At 44.3% G+C, this 20,796-nt stretch overlaps 1 protein-coding gene across 1 annotated transcript in view; it reads left to right on the forward strand.

The window, feature by feature from the left end:
- LOC135525529 (thyrotropin receptor-like) overlaps positions 1–20,796 on the forward strand; it is a 39,746-nt gene continuing 18,950 nt past the window's right edge. The window contains exons 1-6 of the mRNA XM_064953199.1: positions 1–173; positions 834–905; positions 1,137–1,211; positions 6,364–6,438; positions 7,061–7,135; positions 20,497–20,574. Coding sequence (XP_064809271.1) covers positions 1–173; positions 834–905; positions 1,137–1,211; positions 6,364–6,438; positions 7,061–7,135; positions 20,497–20,574 — 548 coding nt within the window. The remainder of the gene's footprint in view (positions 174–833; positions 906–1,136; positions 1,212–6,363; positions 6,439–7,060; positions 7,136–20,496; positions 20,575–20,796) is intronic.

Raw genomic sequence — 20,796 nt, forward strand, 5'->3', positions numbered from 1 at the left:
ATGAATCTAATTATTCGTATGTTTATACTTTTCATCGCTTCTCCGGTCGATTCAACTGATAACATCGACGTTTGTCCAACTTTTTGCGACTGCACCAAATGGGACAGTACGAAAACAGTGTCATGCTTCGAAATTGACGTCCTACCTGCATTCCATCCCAGCACTAAAGAGCTGTAAGTACTCTCGTTTCCGTATCTTTCTACTGTTTCTTTTTACCGGCCCTGTCAGTCAGTCGAAGTGATGCTGATTTAAAGGAATAACTCAGCAAAAGAGAAGTTCACTTAATTGACATAGGACGAATAATACCTAGTAGTGGGGTTCAGTTTTAAGCTACAGTCTGGGATTCAAGAAATCTGTTCAACTGGTGATTTGAATTCTTTATATTTACCTATTGATTCTTACCTCATGGGTTTAACACAGCTGTCTGTTTTTATCATTACCCAACATACAAAGAAGGTATTCTCATCTTGTAAATGTGTATAATCTAATAATAATAATAATAATAATAATCAGCTTCTATTGGATACTATGTCTACAGAACAATCCCTTTCTCTTTCTGCAGATCTACACTGACCAGTAACCATCACCCCATAGCCCCCAAATATCTTTCTATTAACTATATAATGTCTATGGATGTAACAGGTCAGGCAATAGTTACTTTGTATTTGCAGATACCTAAATTACAACAAAAAAAGCCAATGCGGTATAATAATGTGTTGCATGGATATTATAGAGATGTGAAAATGAGAATGGGTACCATTACACGAACAACACAAATGAAATGAAAAGCACTATAAAAAATGCAACAGATTATCGATGTATTTTCACAACAGGTGGCTTGTGGAGACAAGACTGACCTCCATATCTCAGCATGCCTTCGCCAACTTGATCAACATCTCTCACATGTACGTTTTTTGTTTGTAACATATGCTGCTATGTTATATCTGTAGTGGTAAAAGTATAATAGAACTAAATAGCCCGACATTGATTATCTCACTTCCATACACGTCCATAGGGCCTACAGGGGAACAGCCTGGAATGTAGATGGAGCTCAGGAGTGTACACAATGTATTTCTACACAATCTGTTCTTTCAGTGAAAAAGTTGTACATTTCCATTCTATATTTTCCCAATCAGTTACATATCAGATGATGAAAGTCTGAGGAGTCTGGAGAGACATTCTTTTCACAAGCTGCCCAAGGCTATCCACATGTAAGTACTGTAGGGTATGTGACCCCGCCAAAGTCCCTCTTTTTCCATCGGAAACCCTTTTCTCTCTTATCTCATATATCTATCTACCTCAGCTCAGGGTTGCAGCGCATACAATCAATCCAATCTACCATTAAGTGTTTGCGTTTTAGCCCAACGTTATGTGGTTTGGAATTGGAGGCTCTTTTAGACCAATCACGTGGTTTGGAATTGGAATAGGAGGTGCCTGAATCTTCGTTTAGCCTAAAAAGGTTTAGACAGAGAAATATCAATTACATGACCAAACGAGAGACTGAATAAAAATATTGGAGAATAACATGCATTTACATGAATTCTCAACGGCTGGCACAGAGGCAGGGCCCGGATTAATGACCGGAGCACATGCCCCGAGGCCCCAGGTGACATCCACTGATTTTGTTATACTGTTTGAGTCACTCAGACAACATAAGAAAAAGGAATAAGCCATGTCGAAATGTGTAAATCTACAGGAAATACGAGCACATTTGTGTAGAATTGCTGGAATTTAGTTTTAAAACAGCAAAAATGTATTTCTACCACAAAGAGTACGGGGCCCCAGATTTGGTTAGTCCGGCCCTGCACAGATGCTGTTTTTGTTGTGGTTGCAGTCTCCCAAATAGCCACGGTAGACATGCACAGACTCTGAGTTGTGGATTAAGGAAAGGGAAAGGGGATATCTACTCAGTTGCACAACTGACTACATTCGGCTGAAATGTGTCTTCTCAAGAGGCAATATTCAGCTGCTATATCCTTTTTGACTTATAAGATAATGATATGTACCCATTGATTCTTAATGAATATAACTTATAAATGTCTCATGAAATTAGTTCAGCTGTTGTACCCCATCAGAACCCAAAATATAAGCTTGTTTTACTCAAATGTTTGTAAACATAGTAAATGTAAACAAACACTATATAGCCTCAAAACATAGTTAAAACTATACTTTGGATATCATGGATCCCTGTATCCGTAGCCCTGTCTATGAATTTGAGAGTGTTTACATGTCTCCAGCCCCATCCCTCAGCTTTTTACCAAAACAGGGGCGAGGATTACTGATCCAACCCTATCTTTTCTCTTCCTGGGTGATTATGATTGCATTCCAGTATGGTAGAAATGTGTTTGGCACTGGGAACATGGAACATGGTGACATGGTAACATAGAACATGGTAACATGGTGACATAGAACATGGTAACATGGTAACATAGAGCATGGTAACATGGTGACATAGAACATGGTAACATGGTAACATAGAACATGGTAACATGGTGACATAGAACATGGTAACATGGTGACATAGAACATGGTAACATGGTGACATGGTAAAATAGAACATGGTAACATGGTAACATAGAACATGGTAACATGGTGACATAGAACATGGTAACATGGTGACATGGTAACATAGAACATGGTAACATGGTGACATAGAACATGGTAACATGGTGACATGGTAAAATAGAACATGGTGACATGGTAACATAGAACATGGTAACATGGTGACATAGAGCATGGTAACATGGTGACATAGAACATGGTAACATGGTGACATGGTAAAATAGAACATGGTAACATGGTAACATAGAACATGGTAACATGGTGACATGGTAAAATAGAACATGGTAACATGGTAACATAGAACATGGTAACATGGTGACATAGAACATGGTAACATGGTGACATAGAACATGGTAACATGGTGACATGGTAACATAGAACATGGTAACATGGTGACATAGAACATGGTAACATGGTGACATGGTAAAATAGAACATGGTAACATGGTAACATAGAGCATGGTAACATGGTGACATAGAACATGGTAACATGGTGACATAGAACATGGTAACATGGTGACATGGTAAAATAGAACATGGTAACATGGTAACATAGAACATGGTAACATGGTGACATGGTAACATAGAACATGGTAACATGGTGACATAGAGCATGGTAACATGGTGACATGGTAACATAGAACATGGTGACATGGTGACATAGAGCATGGTAACATGGTAACATAGAGCATGGTAACATGGTGACATAGAGCATGGTAACATGGTGACATGGTAAAATAGAACGTGGTGACATGGTGACATAGAGCATGGTAACATGGTGACATAGAGCATGGTAACATGGTGACATGGTAAAATAGAAAATGGTGACATGGTAACATAGAACATGGTAACATGGTGACATAGAGCATGGTAACATGGTGACATGGTAAAATAGAACATGGTAACATGGTAACATAGAGCATGGTAACATGGTGACATGGTAACATAGAACATGGTGACATGGTGACATAGAGCATGGTAACATGGTAACATGGTAACATAGAACATGGTGACATAGAGCATGGTAACATGGTAACATGGTGACATAGAGCATGGTAACATGGTGACATGGTAACATAGAACATGGTAACATGGTGACATAGAGCATGGTAACATGGTGACATGGTAAAATAGAACATGGTAACATGGTGACATAGAGCATGGTAACATGGTGACATGGTAAAATAGAACATGGTAACATGGTAACATAGAGCATGGTAACATGGTGACATGGTAACATAGAACATGGTGACATGGTGACATAGAGCATGGTAACATGGTGACATGGTAACATAGAACATGGTGACATGGTGACATAGAGCATGGTAACATGGTGACATGGTAACATAGAACATGGTGACATGGTAACATAGAGCATGGTAACATGGTGACATGGTAACATAGAACATGGTGACATGGTAACATAGAACATGGTGACATGGTAACATAGAACATGGTAACATGGTGACATGGAACATGGTAACATGGTGACATGGTAAAATAGAACATGGTAACATGGTAACATAGAGCATGGTAACATGGTGACATGGTAACATAGAACATGGTAACATGGTGACATAGAGCATGGTAACATGGTGACATGGTAACATAGAACATGGTGACATGGTGACATAGAGCATGGTAACATGGTGACATGGTAACATAGAACATGGTGACATGGTGACATAGAGCATGGTAACATGGTGACATGGTAACATAGAACATGGTGACATGGTGACATAGAGCATGGTAACATGGTGACATGGTAACATAGAACATGGTGACATGGTAACATAGAGCATGGTAACATGGTGACATGGTAACATAGAACATGGTGACATGGTAACATAGAACATGGTGACATGGTAACATAGAACATGGTAACATGGTGACATGGAACATGGTAACATGGTGACATGGTAACATAGAACATGGTAACATGGTGACATAGAGCATGGTAACATGGTGACATGGTAACATAGAACATGGTAACATGGTGACATAGAGCATGGTAACATGGTGACATGGTAAAATAGAACATGGTAACATGGTAACATAGAGCATGGTAACATGGTGACATGGTAACATAGAACATGGTGACATGGTGACATAGAGCATGGTAACATGGTGACATGGTAACATAGAACATGGTGACATGGTAACATAGAGCATGGTAACATGGTGACATGGTAACATAGAACATGGTAACATGGTGACATGGAACATGGTAACATGGTGACATGGTAAAATAGAACATGGTAACATGGTAACATAGAGCATGGTAACATGGTGACATGGTAACATAGAACATGGTAACATGGTGACATAGAGCATGGTAACATGGTGACATGGTAACATAGAACATGGTGACATGGTGACATAGAGCATGGTAACATGGTGACATGGTAACATAGAACATGGTGACATGGTGACATAGAGCATGGTAACATGGTGACATGGTAACATAGAACATGGTGACATGGTGACATAGAGCATGGTAACATGGTGACATGGTAACATAGAACATGGTGACATGGTAACATAGAGCATGGTAACATGGTGACATGGTAACATAGAACATGGTGACATGGTAACATAGAACATGGTGACATGGTAACATAGAACATGGTAACATGGTGACATGGAACATGGTAACATGGTGACATGGTAAAATAGAACATGGTAACATGGTAACATAGAGCATGGTAACATGGTGACATGGTAACATAGAACATGGTAACATGGTGACATAGAGCATGGTAACATGGTGACATGGTAACATAGAACATGGTGACATGGTGACATAGAGCATGGTAACATGGTGACATGGTAACATAGAACATGGTGACATGGTAACATAGAGCATGGTAACATGGTGACATGGTAACATAGAACATGGTGACATGGTAACATAGAGCATGGTAACATGGTGACATGGAACATGGTAACATGGTGACATGGTAAAATAGAACATGGTAACATGGTAACATAGAGCATGGTAACATGGTGACATGGTAACATAGAACATGGTGACATGGTGACATAGAGCATGGTAACATGGTGACATGGTAACACAGAACATGGTGACATGGTAACATAGAACATGGTAACATAGAACATGGCAACATGGTGACATGGTAACATAGAACATGGCAACATGGTGACATGGTAACATAGAACATGGTAACCTGGTCACATGGTAACATAGAACATGCTAACATGGAACATGGTATCATGGTAACATGGTAACATAGAACATGGTATCATGGTAACGTAAAACATGGGAACATAGAACATGGTAACATGGTAACGTAAAACATGGTAACATAGAACATGGTAACATGGTAACATGGTAACATAGAACATGCTAACATAGAACATGGTATCATGGTAACATGGTAACATAGAACATGGTATCATGGTAACATGGTAACATAGTAACATTATGGACATTTTGGACTGTGTGCTGTGGTGTTGGTTGTTGTTCAAGTGTGTGCGCATCACATTAATTCACTGTGTGTGTGTGTGTGTGTGTGTGTGTGTGTGTGTTTGTGTGTGTGTGTGTGTGTGTGTGTGTGTGTGTGTGTGTGTGTGTGTGTGTGTGTGTGTGTGTGTGTGTGTGTGTGTGTGTGTGTGTGTGTGTGTGTGTTTGTGTGTGTGTGTGTGTTTGTGTGTGTGTGTGTGTTTATGTGTGTGTGTGTGTGTGTGTGTGTGTGTGTGTGTGTGTGTGTGTGTGTGTGTGTGTGTGTGTGTGTGTGTGTGTGTGTGTGTGTGTGTGTGTGTGTGTTTATGTGTGTCACAGAGAGATAAGGAGTATCAGGAGCCTGTCTTACATTGACCCAGAGGCATTCAAGGACCTAACAAACTTAAAGTACCTGTAAGTGGGGGAAATTATTTCATTTAATTTATTTACCTTTATTTTACCAGGTAAGTTGACTAAAAACCTATTTTAATGTAACAATTAACTGTCATGACAGCTTCAGACCTTATTCACACATTTATTTATATTTTTATGTTCATAATTTTTAATGGGGTAAGAATGCTCCCATGCATAAACCCTGCAGTACAAAAACCACTTCACACCGCAATGATTATTATTTGTATTTGTATACTCAGAGAAAACAAATTCTAGCCATGATGTGATGGTTTTTAAAAAGACCCAACCGTTTATCAGCTACCCAAACTGGCTGTTTATTGTCAAACATTCTGCTGTGAATAAGGTTGATTGCTCCTGAAGAGAGCTGCAAACCACCTCTGCTACCATAGAAATAATGTAAAACTCAGGTTAAGTGTGCATGGTGCTCGTTTGTAAAGAAACCCTGCCGTGTCACTCCAAGACGTTGGTCATACCTGCAGGGTTGACTCACAGAACACTAGATAAAGCCCTAGAATGGAAATTGTCATACAGGCGACAACACCACGGCCATCTTGGTTAATATTGTATCTCTATGGGTAGCCTAGCCCTGATGGAGACTGATACAGTATTTTTTCCACTGTAGGGGTATCTTTAACACTGGCCTGCCCTCCTTCCCTGCTCTGGGCCAGATCCGTTCCAGCCAGGACGACTTCATCTTGTAAGTGTGTCCGGTTGTTGGTCCTTCTGGCTGGGCTTTTCTATTATATCGCCCCCACACCACCACCCCAATTATCATCACCACCACCACGACCACTACCAGCACCACCATCACCACAAATACCACCATCATCACAAATGCCAGCACCACCACCAATACCATCACCAACATCACAACCATACCATCACCACAAATACCATCACCATCACCACCAATGCCATCACCACCATCATCACCACCAAAACCATCACCAACACCACCATCATCACCACGCCCATCATCACCTCTCCCATCATTTCCAACATCACAACCACCACCATCATCACCACCATCATCACCACCAATACCACCATCACCAATACCATCACCACCATAATCACCACCATAACCACCATCATCACCATCCCCATCACCACAAATACCATCACCACCACCACCACCAATACCATCACCACCACCACCAATACCACCATCAACACCATCACCACCATCACAACAACCATAACCACCATCATCATCATCACCAATACCATCACCAAAACCACCATCATCACCACCACCATCATCACCACCACTCCCACCATTTCCAACATCACAACCACCACCATCATCACCAATACCATCATCATCCCCACCACCATCATCAACATCACCACCACCACTACCATCACCACCAATACCACCACCACCATCACCACCATCATCACCACCAATACCATCATCACCACCACCACCATCATCAACATCACCACCACCACTACCATCACCACCAATACCATATCACCAATACCACCACCATCACCACCACCATAACACCATCACCAATACCATAACCACCATCACCACCATCATCACCATCCACATCATCACCACTCCCATAATTTCCACCATCACAACCACCACCACCATCTCCACCATCACCACCATCATCACCACCCCCACCCCCATCATCACCACTACCATCATCAACATCACCCCCACCACTACCATCACCACCAATACCATCATCACCAATACCATCACCACCACTACCGCCATCACCATCACCAATACCATCACCACCCCCAATACCATCATCATCACCACCACCATCATCAACATCACCCCCACCACTACCATCACCACCAATACCAATACCATCATCACCAATACCACCAACATCACCACCACCATAACCACCATCACCAATACCACCACCATCACCACCACTACCATCATCACCACCACCAGCACCATCGCCACCACCATCACCACCACCATCAACACCATCACCACCACCATCACCAATACCTTCACCACCACCATCACCACCAATACCATCATCATCAACACCACCACCATCATCAACATCACCACCACCACTACCATCACCACCAATACCATATCACCAATACCACCACCATCACCACCACCATAACACCATCACCAATACCATCACCACCACCATCATCATCACCACCAATACCATCATCAACACTCTCATCACCACCATCATCACCCCCATCATCACCACTCCCATAATTTCCACCACCACCACTACTGTCATCATCAGCACTACCAATACCATCACCACCACCATCACCAGCACCACCACCATCACCAGCAGCACCATCACTACTACCATCACCGCCAGCCCACCATCATCACCACTCCCATCATTATCCCCATCACAACCACCACCAGCACCATCATTACCACCCCCACCACCAACATCACCATCATCACCACCATCATCACCACCACCACCATCCTCACCACCATCATCACCACTACCATCATCACCATTCCCATCATTTCCACTATCACAACCACCACCATCATCATCCCCACCATTACCACCAATACCATCATCATCACCACCACCAACACCACCATCAACATCACCACCACCACCATCACCATCAATACCATCACCACCAACATCACCAATACCATCATCACCACCAAAACCATCATCACCACTATCATCACCACCATCACCAGCAATACCATCACACCCATCACCACCATTACCACCACCACCAGCACCACCATCAAAACCACCATCATCACCACCAATACCATAACCACCACCATCACCACCATCATCACCACCCCATCATCACCACTCCCATCATTATGCACATCACAACCACCACCAGCACCATCATCACCACCCCCACCACTATCATCACCACTCCCACCAACACCATCACCACCACCATCATCACCACCAATACCATCATCACAACCACCAGCATTGTCACCACCACCATCACCATAATCACCACCAATACCAACACCACCACCACCACCAATCCCACCAACACCATCACCACCACCATCATCACCAACAATACCATCATCACAACCACCACCACCGTCATTACCACCAATACCATCATCACCACCATCATCACCACCATCATCACCACTCCCATAATTTCCACCACCACCGTCACCATGACCATAACCACCATCACCAATACCATCACCACCACAATCATCACCACCACCATCGCCAACATCACCACCACCATCACCAATACCATCACCACCACCATCACCAATACCATCACCACCACCAATACCATCATCATCATCACCACCACCATCATCAACATCACCACCACCACTACCATCACCATCAATACCACCACCATCACCACCATCACCAATACCATCACCACCACAATCATCACCACCACCATCGCCACCATCACCAACATCACTGTAACGGCTTTCTTCCGTTGAAGGAGAGGCGGACCAAAATGCAGAGTGGTTAGTTTTGTGCATCTTTTAATAAAGAATGAAAACACGAACAATACAAAACAACAAACGTAACGTGAAAACCTAAACAGTCCTATATGGTGAAGACACAGAGACAGGAACAATCACCCACAAAAACACTCAAAGAATATGGCTGCCTAAATATGGTTCCCAATCAGAGACAACGATAATCACCTGACTCTGATTGAGAACCGCCTCAGGCAGCCATAGACTATGCTATACACCCCACACAACCCCAAGACGAAACACACCACAAATAAACCCATGTCACACCCTGGCCTGACCAAATAAATGAATATAAATATAATATATTTAGACCAGGGCGTGACAATCACCACCACCATCACCACCACCATCACCAATACCATCACCACCACTACCACCATCACCTGTACCATCACCACCACCAATACCATCATCATCACCACCACCATCATCAACATCACCACCACCACTACCATCACCACCAATACCATCATCACCATCACCAATACCACCACCATCACCACCATCAACACCACCATAGCACCATCAGCAATACCATCACCACCACCATCATCACCACCCTCATCACCACCATCATCACCACCATCATCACCCCCATCATCACCACTCCCATAAGTTCCACCACCACCAATACCATCACCACCACCATCACCACACCATTACCACCACCACCATCATCACCACCAATACCCCCACCACCATCACCAGCAGCACCATCACTACTACCATCACCACCAGCACCATCATTACCACCCCCACCACCACCACAACCACCATCACCACCACCACCATCCTCACCACAACCACCATCACCACCATCATCACCACTCCCATCATCACCATTCCCATCATTTCCACCATCACAACTACCACCATCATCACCACCATCACCACCAATACCATCATCATCAACACCACCATCACCACCATCAACATCACCACCATTGCCATCACCATCAATACCATCACCACCACCATCACCAATACCATCATCACCACCAAAACCATCATCACCACCATCACCACCACCATCACCACCAAAACCATCATCACCAACAAAACCATCATCACCACCATCACCACCATCATCATCATCACCACCATCACCAGCAATACATTCACACCCACCACCACCATCACCACCATTACCACCACCACCAGCACCACCATCAAAACCACCATCATCACCACCAATACCATCACCACCACCATCACCACCAGCACCACCATCATCACCACTCCCACCAACACCATCACCACCACCATCATCACCACAAATACCATCATCACATCCACCAGCATCGTTACCACCATCATCACCACCAATACCATCACCACCACCGTCATTACCACCAATACCATCAACACCACCATCATCACCACTCCCATAATTTCCACCACCACCACTACCATCATCATCACCACCACCTATACCATCACCACCACCATCACCACCACCACCATCATCACCACCAATAACATCACCATGACGATCACCACCACCACCATAACCAGCAACACCATCACTACTACCATCACCACCAGCCCACCATCATCACCACTCCCATCATTATCCCCTTCACAACCACCACCAGCACCATCATTACCACCCCCACCACCAACATCACCATCATCACCACTCCCATCATCACCATTCCCATCATTTCCACCATCACAACCACCACCAACATCACCACCATCACCAGCAAAACCATCACCACCACCACTAGCACCATCAATATCATCATCACCACCATCACAACCATCACCACCATCGCACCATCAACACCACCATCACCACCATCATCAACACCCCCATCATTTCCACCATCACAACCACCATCACAACCACCACCATCACCACCACCACCATCATTACCAACAATACCATCACCACCACCATCATCAGCAGCACCATCACCACCAGCCAAACCATCATCACCACCCCATCATCACCACTCCCATCATTATCCCCTTCACAACCACCACCATCACCATCATCACCACTCCCACCATCACCACCATCATCATCACCACCAATACCATCATCACAACCACCCGCATCGTCACCACCATCACCATCATCACCACCAATACCAACACCACCACCATCACCACCACCGTCATTACCACCCCCACCACCAACATCACCATCATCACCACCCCCACCAGCACCACCATCACCACCATCATCACCACTCCCATCATCACCATTCCCATCATTTCCACCATCACAACCACCACCATCACCATCACCAGCAAAACCATCACCACCACCACTAGCACCATGAATACCATCATCACCATCACCAATATCATCACCACCACCATCACAACCACCACCACCATCGCCACCATCATTACCACCAATCCCACCATCGCCACCATCAACACCACCATCACCACCATCACCCCCATCATCACCACCCCATCATCACCACTCCCATCATTTCCACCATCACAACCACCACCATCATCACTACCACTACCATCACCATCACCAGTAATACCATAACCACCACCATCACCACCAACATCACCACCAATACCATCAACACCACCATCACCACCATCACCACCATCATCGCCACCCCCATCATCACCACTCCCATCATTTCCACCATCACAACCACTACCACCCCCACCATCACCATCCACACAGCCATCACCACTTTCATCACCACCACCATCGTCATCACCAATACCATCACCACCACCACCATCACCATCATCACCACCAATACCATCACCACCACCACCATCATCAGCAGCACCATCACCAGCACCACCATCATCACCACCCCATCATCACCACTCCCATCATCAGCAGCACCATCACCAGCACCACCATCATCACCACCCCATCATCACCACTCCCATCATTATCCCCATCATAACCACTACCAGCACCATCATCACCACCCCCACCCCCAACATCACGATCCTCACCACCATCACACCCATCATCACCACCAATTCCAACACCACCACAATAAGCACCACCATCATAACCACCAATTCCAACACCACCACAATAACCACTACCATCACCACCATCATCACCACCGCTACCATCATCACCACCACCATCCTCACCACCAATACCATCACCACCATCATCACCACCAATACCACCAACACCACCATCAACACCACCACAATCATCGCCACCACCATCATCACCACTCCCATCATTTCCACCATCACAACCACCAGCACCATCATCACCACCATCACCACCAATACCATAATCGCCACCACCATCATCACCACTCCCATCATTTCCACCATCACAACCACCACCACCATCATCACCACCATCACCACCAATACCATAATCTCCAACACCATCACCACCATCATCACCACCCCAAAACCCCCATCCCATCATTTCCACCATCACAACAACCACCACCAATACCACCATCACCACCATCACCATCAATACCATCATATCCACCAACATCACCATCATCATCACCACCAATACCACCATCACCACCACCATCACCATTATCACCACCAATACCATCATCACCACCATCACCACCATCATCATCACCACTCCCATCATTATCCCCATCATAACCACCACCAGCACCATCATCACCACCCCCACCCCCAACATCACGATCCTCACCACCATCACACCCATCATCACCACCAATTCCAACACCACCACAATAACCACCACCATCACCACCATCATCACCACCGCTACCATCATCACCACCACCATCCTCACCACCAATACCATCACCACCATCATCACCACCAATACCACCAACACCACCATCAACACCACCACAATCATCGCCACCACCATCATCACCACTCCCATCATTTCCACCATCACAACCACCAGCACCATCATCACCACCATCACCACCAATACCATAATTGCCACCACCATCATCACCACTCCCATCATTTCCACCATCACAACCACCACCACCATCATCACCACCATCACCACCAATACCATAATCTCCACCACCATCATCACCACTAACACCATCACCACCATCATCACCACCCCAAAACCCCCATCCCATCATTTCCACCATCACAACAACCACCACCAATACCACCATCACCACCATCACCATCAATACCATCATATCCACCAACATCACCATCATCATCACCACCAATACCACCATCACCACCACCATCACCATTATCACCACCAATACCATCATCACCACCATCACCACCATCATCATCAACACTCCCATCATTTCCACCATCACAACCACTACCACCACCACCATCATCACCACCCCCATCATCAACACTCCCATCATTTCCACCATCCCAACCACTACCACCATCATCACCACCATCATCACCATCACCACCAATACCATCATATCCACCAACATCACCATCATCATCACCACCAATACCACCATCACCACCACCATCACCATTATCACCACCAATACCATCATCACCACCATCACCACCACCATCATCACCACTCCCATCATTTCCACCATCACAACCACTACCACCACCACCATCATCACCACCATCATCAGCAATACCATAATCTCCACCACCATCATCATCACCACTCCCATCATTTCCACCATCACCACTATCATCACCACCATCAGCACCACCATCACCACCACCATCACAATTATCACCACCACCATCAAGACCACCATCAACACCATCACCACCATCACTACTACCATCACCACCACCACCATGTTTCAAATGTTCTGCCCTTGATAACATAAAACATGAAAGAGAAAAATATCAAGACAATCTTCTCCAGTGAGAAAAATTACCCATAATGGACATCTAATTGCCCAGCCTTTGTGCCACACTTTTTTCCCTTAATGTGTGCGTGTGTGTTTATGTGTGTGTGTGTGTGTGTGTGTGTGTGTGTGTGTGTGTGTGTGTGTGTGTGTGTGTGTGTGTGTGTGTGTGTGTGTGTGTGTGTGTGTGTGTGTGTGAACCGCATACAGACAGAGATAGATAGGAAGAGTGCTGCGATTAGACAAATGATGGGGATCAGATGAAAGGGTTATTTATAGGAAATGAATTATGAATAAAAATGTATCATCTTGTTATTAAAGTGTAACAGTATGTGCCAGTATGGTCCCCATCACCTGCCAGTATGGTCCCCATCATAACAGACAGAGATAGATAACAGGAAGAGTCCCCATCACCTAACAGTACAGTCCCCATCATTAGTCCCCATTACAAATGATGGGGATCAGATGAAAGGGTTATTTATAGGAAATGAATTATGAATAAAAATGTATCATCTTGTTATTAAAGTATAGTCCTCATCACCTAACAGTATGGTCCCCATTACCTGCCAGTATGGTCCCCATCACCTAACAGTACAGTCCCCATCACCTAACAGTATGGTCCCCATCACCTGCCAGTATGGTCCCCATCACCTGCCAGTATGGTCCCCATCACCTAACAGTACAGTCCCCATCACCTAACAGTATGGTCCCCATCACCTGCCAGTATGGTCCCCATCACCTAACAGTATGGTCCCCATCACCTAACAGTATGGTCCCCATCACCTAACAGTATGGTCCCCATCACCTAACAGTATGAACCCCATCACCTAACAGTGGTCCCCATCACCTAACAGTACAGTCCCCATCACCTAACATCATAACAGTCCCCATCACCTAACAGTACAGTCCCCATTACCTAACAGTATGGTCCCCATTAGTATGAACCCCATGCCAGTATGGTCCCCATCACCTAACAGTACAGTCCCCATCACCTAACAATACAGTCCCCATCACCTAACAATACAGTCCCCATTACCTAACAGTATGGTCCCCATCACCTGCCAGTATGGTCCCCATCACCTAACAGTACAGTCCCCATCACCTAACAATACAGTCCCCATCACCTAACAATACAGTCCCCATTACCTAACAGTATGGTCCCCATCACCTAACAGTATGGTCCCCATCACCTGCCAGTATGGTCCCCATCACCTAACAGTACAGTTCCCATCACTTAACAATACAGTCCCCATTACCTAACAGTATGGTCCCCATCACCTGCCAGTACAGTCCCCATCACCTAACAATACAGTCCCCATCACCTAACAGTATGGTCCCCATCACCTAACAGTATGGTCCCCATCACCTAACAGTATGGTCCCCATCACCTAACAGTATGGTCCCCATCACCTAACATTATGGTCCCCATCACCTAACAGTACAGTCCCCATTCACCTAACAGTATGGTCCCCATCACCTAACAGTATCCCCATCACTAACAGTATGCCAGTATGGTCCCCATCACCTAACAGTAACAGTATGAACCCCATCACCTAACAGTAACAATACAGTCCCCATTACCCCATAACAGTACGTCCCCATCACCCATTATATCACCTAACAGTATGGTCCCCATCACCTAACAGTATGGTCCCCATCACCTAACAGTACAGTCCCCATCACCTAACAGTACAGTCCCCATCACCTAACAGTATGGTCCCCATCACCTAACAGTACAGTCCCCATCACCTAACAGTACAGTCCCCATCACCTAATAGTACAGTCCCCATCACCTAACAGTACAGTCCCCATTCCTAACAGTACAGTCCCCATCATCTAACAGTACAGTCCCCATCACCTAACGGTATGGTCCCCATTACCTAACGGTATGGTCCCCATTACCTAACAGTACAGTCCCCATCACCTAACAGTACAGTCCCCATCACCTAACAGTATAGTCCCCATCACCTAACAGTACAGTCCCCATCACCTAACAGTATAGTCCCCATCCGTGTGAAGTTTTTAGATTCAGGACCGGGACAGGAGATGGCAGGATCAACAGTCCACAGTAATCTGCAGTACAGGAATAGTTTTTAACTGAGGTGGGGGGGGGTGTAGGGGGGGTGTAGAAATACTGTATGGGGGGGGTGGTTGAAATACTGTATGGGGGGGGTTGAAATACTGTATGGGGGTGTAGAAATACTGTATGGGGGGGTTGAAATACTGTATGGGGGTGTAGAAATACTGTATGGGGGTGTAGAAATACTGTATGGGGGTGTAGAAATACTGTATGGGGGGTGTAGAAATACTGTATGGGGGGTGTAGAAATACTGTATGGGGGTGTAGAAATACTGTATGGGGGTGTGAAATATGTATGGGGGTGTAGAAATACTGTATGGGGGTGTAGAAATACTGTATGGGGGTGTAGAAATACTGTATGGGGGGTGTAGAAATACTGTATGGGGGGTGTAGAAATACTGTATGGGGGTGTAGAAATACTGTATGGGGGGTTGAAATACTGTATGGGGGTGTAGAAATACTGTATGGGGGTGTAGAAATACTGTATGGGGGGTGTAGAAATACTGTATGGTTAGAAATACTGTATACAGTATGGGGGTGTAGAAATACTGTATGGGGGTGTAGAAATACTGTATGGGGGTGTAGAAATACTGTATGTATGGGGGGGAAATACATGGGGGGTGTAGAAATACTGTATGTGGGGGGTGTGTAGAAATACTGTATGGGGGTGTAGAAATACTGTATGGGGGGTGTAGAAATACTGTATGGGGGTGTAGAAATACTGTATGGTTCTACAGTATGGGGGTGTAGAAACAGTATGGGGGTGTAGAAATACTGTATGGGGGGTGTAGAAATACTGTATGGGGGTGTAGAAATACTGTATGGGGGGTGTAGAAATACTGTATGGGGGTGTAGAAATACTGTATGGGGGTGTAGAAATACTGTATGGGGGGGTGTAGAAATACTGTATGGGGGGTGTAGAAATACTGTATGTGGGTATTTTAGAAATACTGTATGGGGGGTGTAGAAATACTGTATGGGGGTGTAGAAATACTGTATGGGGGTGTAGAAATACAGTATGGGGGGTGTAGAAATACTGTATGGGGGGTGTAGAAATACTGTATGAGGGGGATGTAGAAATACTGTATGTGGGGGGTGTAGAAATACTGTATGGGGGTGTAGAAATACTGTATGGGGGGTGTAGAAATACTGTATGGGGGTGTAGAAATACTGTATGGGGGATGTAGAAATACTGTATGGGGGTGTAGAAATACTGTATGTGGGGGTGTAGAAATACTGTATGGGGGGGTGTAGAAATACTGTATGGGGGGTGTAGAAATACTGTATGGGGGTGTAGAAATACTGTATGGGGGGGGTGTAGAAATACTGTATGTATGAGGGGTGTAGAAATACTGTATGGGGGTGTAGAAATAGAAATACTGTATGGGGGGGGGGTGTAGAAATACTGTATGGGGGTGTAGAAATACTGTATGGGGGATGTAGAAATACTGTATGGGGGTGTAGAAATACTGTATGGGGGTGTAGAAATACTGTATGGGGGTGTAGAAATACTGTATAGAAATACTGGGGGGTGTAGAAATACTGTATGTGGGTTTAGAAATACTGTATGGGGGGGTGTAGAAATACTGTATGGGGGGGTGTAGAAATACTGTATGGGGGTGTAGAAAAATGGGGATGTAGAAATAGTATGGGGGTGTAGAAATACAGTATGGGGGGTGTAGAAATACTGTATGAGGGGGTGTAGAAATACTGTATGTGGGGGTGTGTAGAAATACTGTATGGGGGTGTAGAAATACTGTATGGGGGATGTAGAAATACTGTATGGGGGTGTAGAAATACTGTATGGGGGATGTAGAAATACTGTATGGGGGGTGTAGAAATACTGTATGTGGGGGGTGTAGAAATACTGTATGTGGGGGTGTGTAGAAATACTGTATGTCATGTGTGGAACATTTCATGAAAATTTTTAACTGTGTAGGCCTAATATAGTGTGCTTAATAAAAATATATATATATATTGTAATTTAAAAAAATATATATATTGTAATTTCCCTCCACCCTCACTCTTCACTCAATTTATAGCCAGTCACTGATTTATGTCAGTGAATGTTGCAGCGTCTTGTTGCAGCCAAGGACCCATCACCAACATTAAAGCAATTTAAAAGAAAGAGTCATGTTTTAACAAAATGTATTAGAGTTTTTCTTTGGCATGAAGGAATCGAGTACGCTGCAGCGGTTTAATTAAATACCAACCGGAGAGCGGGACAAGCGCCCTGAAGCGGTGTAGCTAGCTCTTCCTAGTACCAACAACGCTTCCGGTCAAACCTAATTGTTCCTTCAAAAAACACTCGGAGACAATTGCACAAGGCCATATCAAGATTTCATCTGACTCTGAGTAAGTAGAAGAGGGCTGCCTTCATTGCCACTATCTGGTCATGTAGTTGCTATCAGCTGTGTGTGCAGGGCAGGCTACTGTCTGGTGAGAACTGAACAGCAGCCAAACAGAGCAGTTGCTATGGTTACTCACAATGCTGTCAGGGCAGGCCTGCTGGTTTTGATGAGCATACACAGCAGGTTAGGATCATTAGGTTAAGGTTAAGAAAAGGGTTATGGTTAAGGTTAGCTAAAATACCAAAACTGTCTAGGACGCCACATCAACTTAATGTATCTAGCTACAACCAGATCTGCTCTGAGAACAGTCTTGGTTTATTTTTGACATGACGGGCCAGGAATTCTATTTTTACTCCCTTTGTGTCAACCTCTAGTCCCGATGTCTTGATGTCTTGCTACTCCAGCCACTTAAGCCAATTGTAGACAGGAGCTGTAAAAATAAAGGCCGTCGTGCAGAGACCCAGGAGTATCTCTATCTCGTAGAGATCCTATTAATTTACTAGAGGGGCTATGTCATAAACCCTGATATTGATAAGGGAGAAATCCATACCGGTCTAGTTGGAATGATTGGCAGTAGAGGCACAATTCTGATTTTACTATGCAGGAGAATAAATGTGATGTATCAGAAATGGTATAATATAATTATTGCCAACTTAATACTGTCATATAAATATATCACTACCCACTTTAAACAATGCTACCTAATATAATGTTTACATACCCTACATTATTCATCTCATATGTATACGTATATACTGTATTCTATATCATCTACTGCATCTTTATGTAATACATGTATCACTAGCCACTTTAACTATGCCACTTTGTTTACATACTCATCTCATATGTATATACTGTACTGTGACAAATAAAATTTGATTTGATTTGATATAATATAAATATAGTTTATACAGGTGTTATTAAAGAAAAATCTGTATAAGAACATATACTTTGAGCTAATTGAAGCGAAGGTAGCCTACTCGTTTCCCACATGCAAAATGTTATGATCCTAAAACTGTTTGGCAAGCTAACTGACAAACAGAGTGCATTTGAAAAAAAACATGGTTGACCAAAATGGCTGACCTTTATTTAGACTTTAGTAATTTAGCATATGTTCTTATCCAGATGTTCTTATCCAGATGTTCTTATCCCCCCTCTGTTCACCGTCCACCATAGAATTTCTGCTCTTTGTGAAAGAATATGATCTGTAGTTGAGCCAGTGATATAAAACAATGTTTCCAGCCATTGCAGCAACAGCTCAATAAAGTTTGGCCATTGGGGCTGGTAGATAATAATCAGAACAGATATTGATTATCTCTCTCTCTCTCTCTCTCTCTCTCTCTCTCTCTCTCTCTCTCTCTCTCTCTCTCTCTCTCTCTCTCAGGGAAATTGTGGATAACCTCTTCATCAGAGAAATTCCTGCCAACTCATTTAATGGGATCTCAGAGAATGAAATCACCATGTAAGTGAACTGTGGATTGTTTCATCTAGTTCTGCTGTACATACTATGTGTATGATTGGAGCTAGTTCGTTAACATACTAACTCAACAGCTCTGTCCTAGTAGGTGGTATCACAAATGTTCTCTCAGAGAATTACTATTACATCATGTCAGGGTTTAACAGGTCAGTGCAACCTACCTACAGTTTATTTATTTGGCCAGATGGCTGTGTATGTAACAGAAGA

The sequence above is a fragment of the Oncorhynchus masou genome, chromosome 32 (assembly GCF_036934945.1).
Source record: "Oncorhynchus masou masou isolate Uvic2021 chromosome 32, UVic_Omas_1.1, whole genome shotgun sequence".
In the NCBI taxonomy this organism is placed as follows: domain Eukaryota; kingdom Metazoa; phylum Chordata; class Actinopteri; order Salmoniformes; family Salmonidae; genus Oncorhynchus; species Oncorhynchus masou.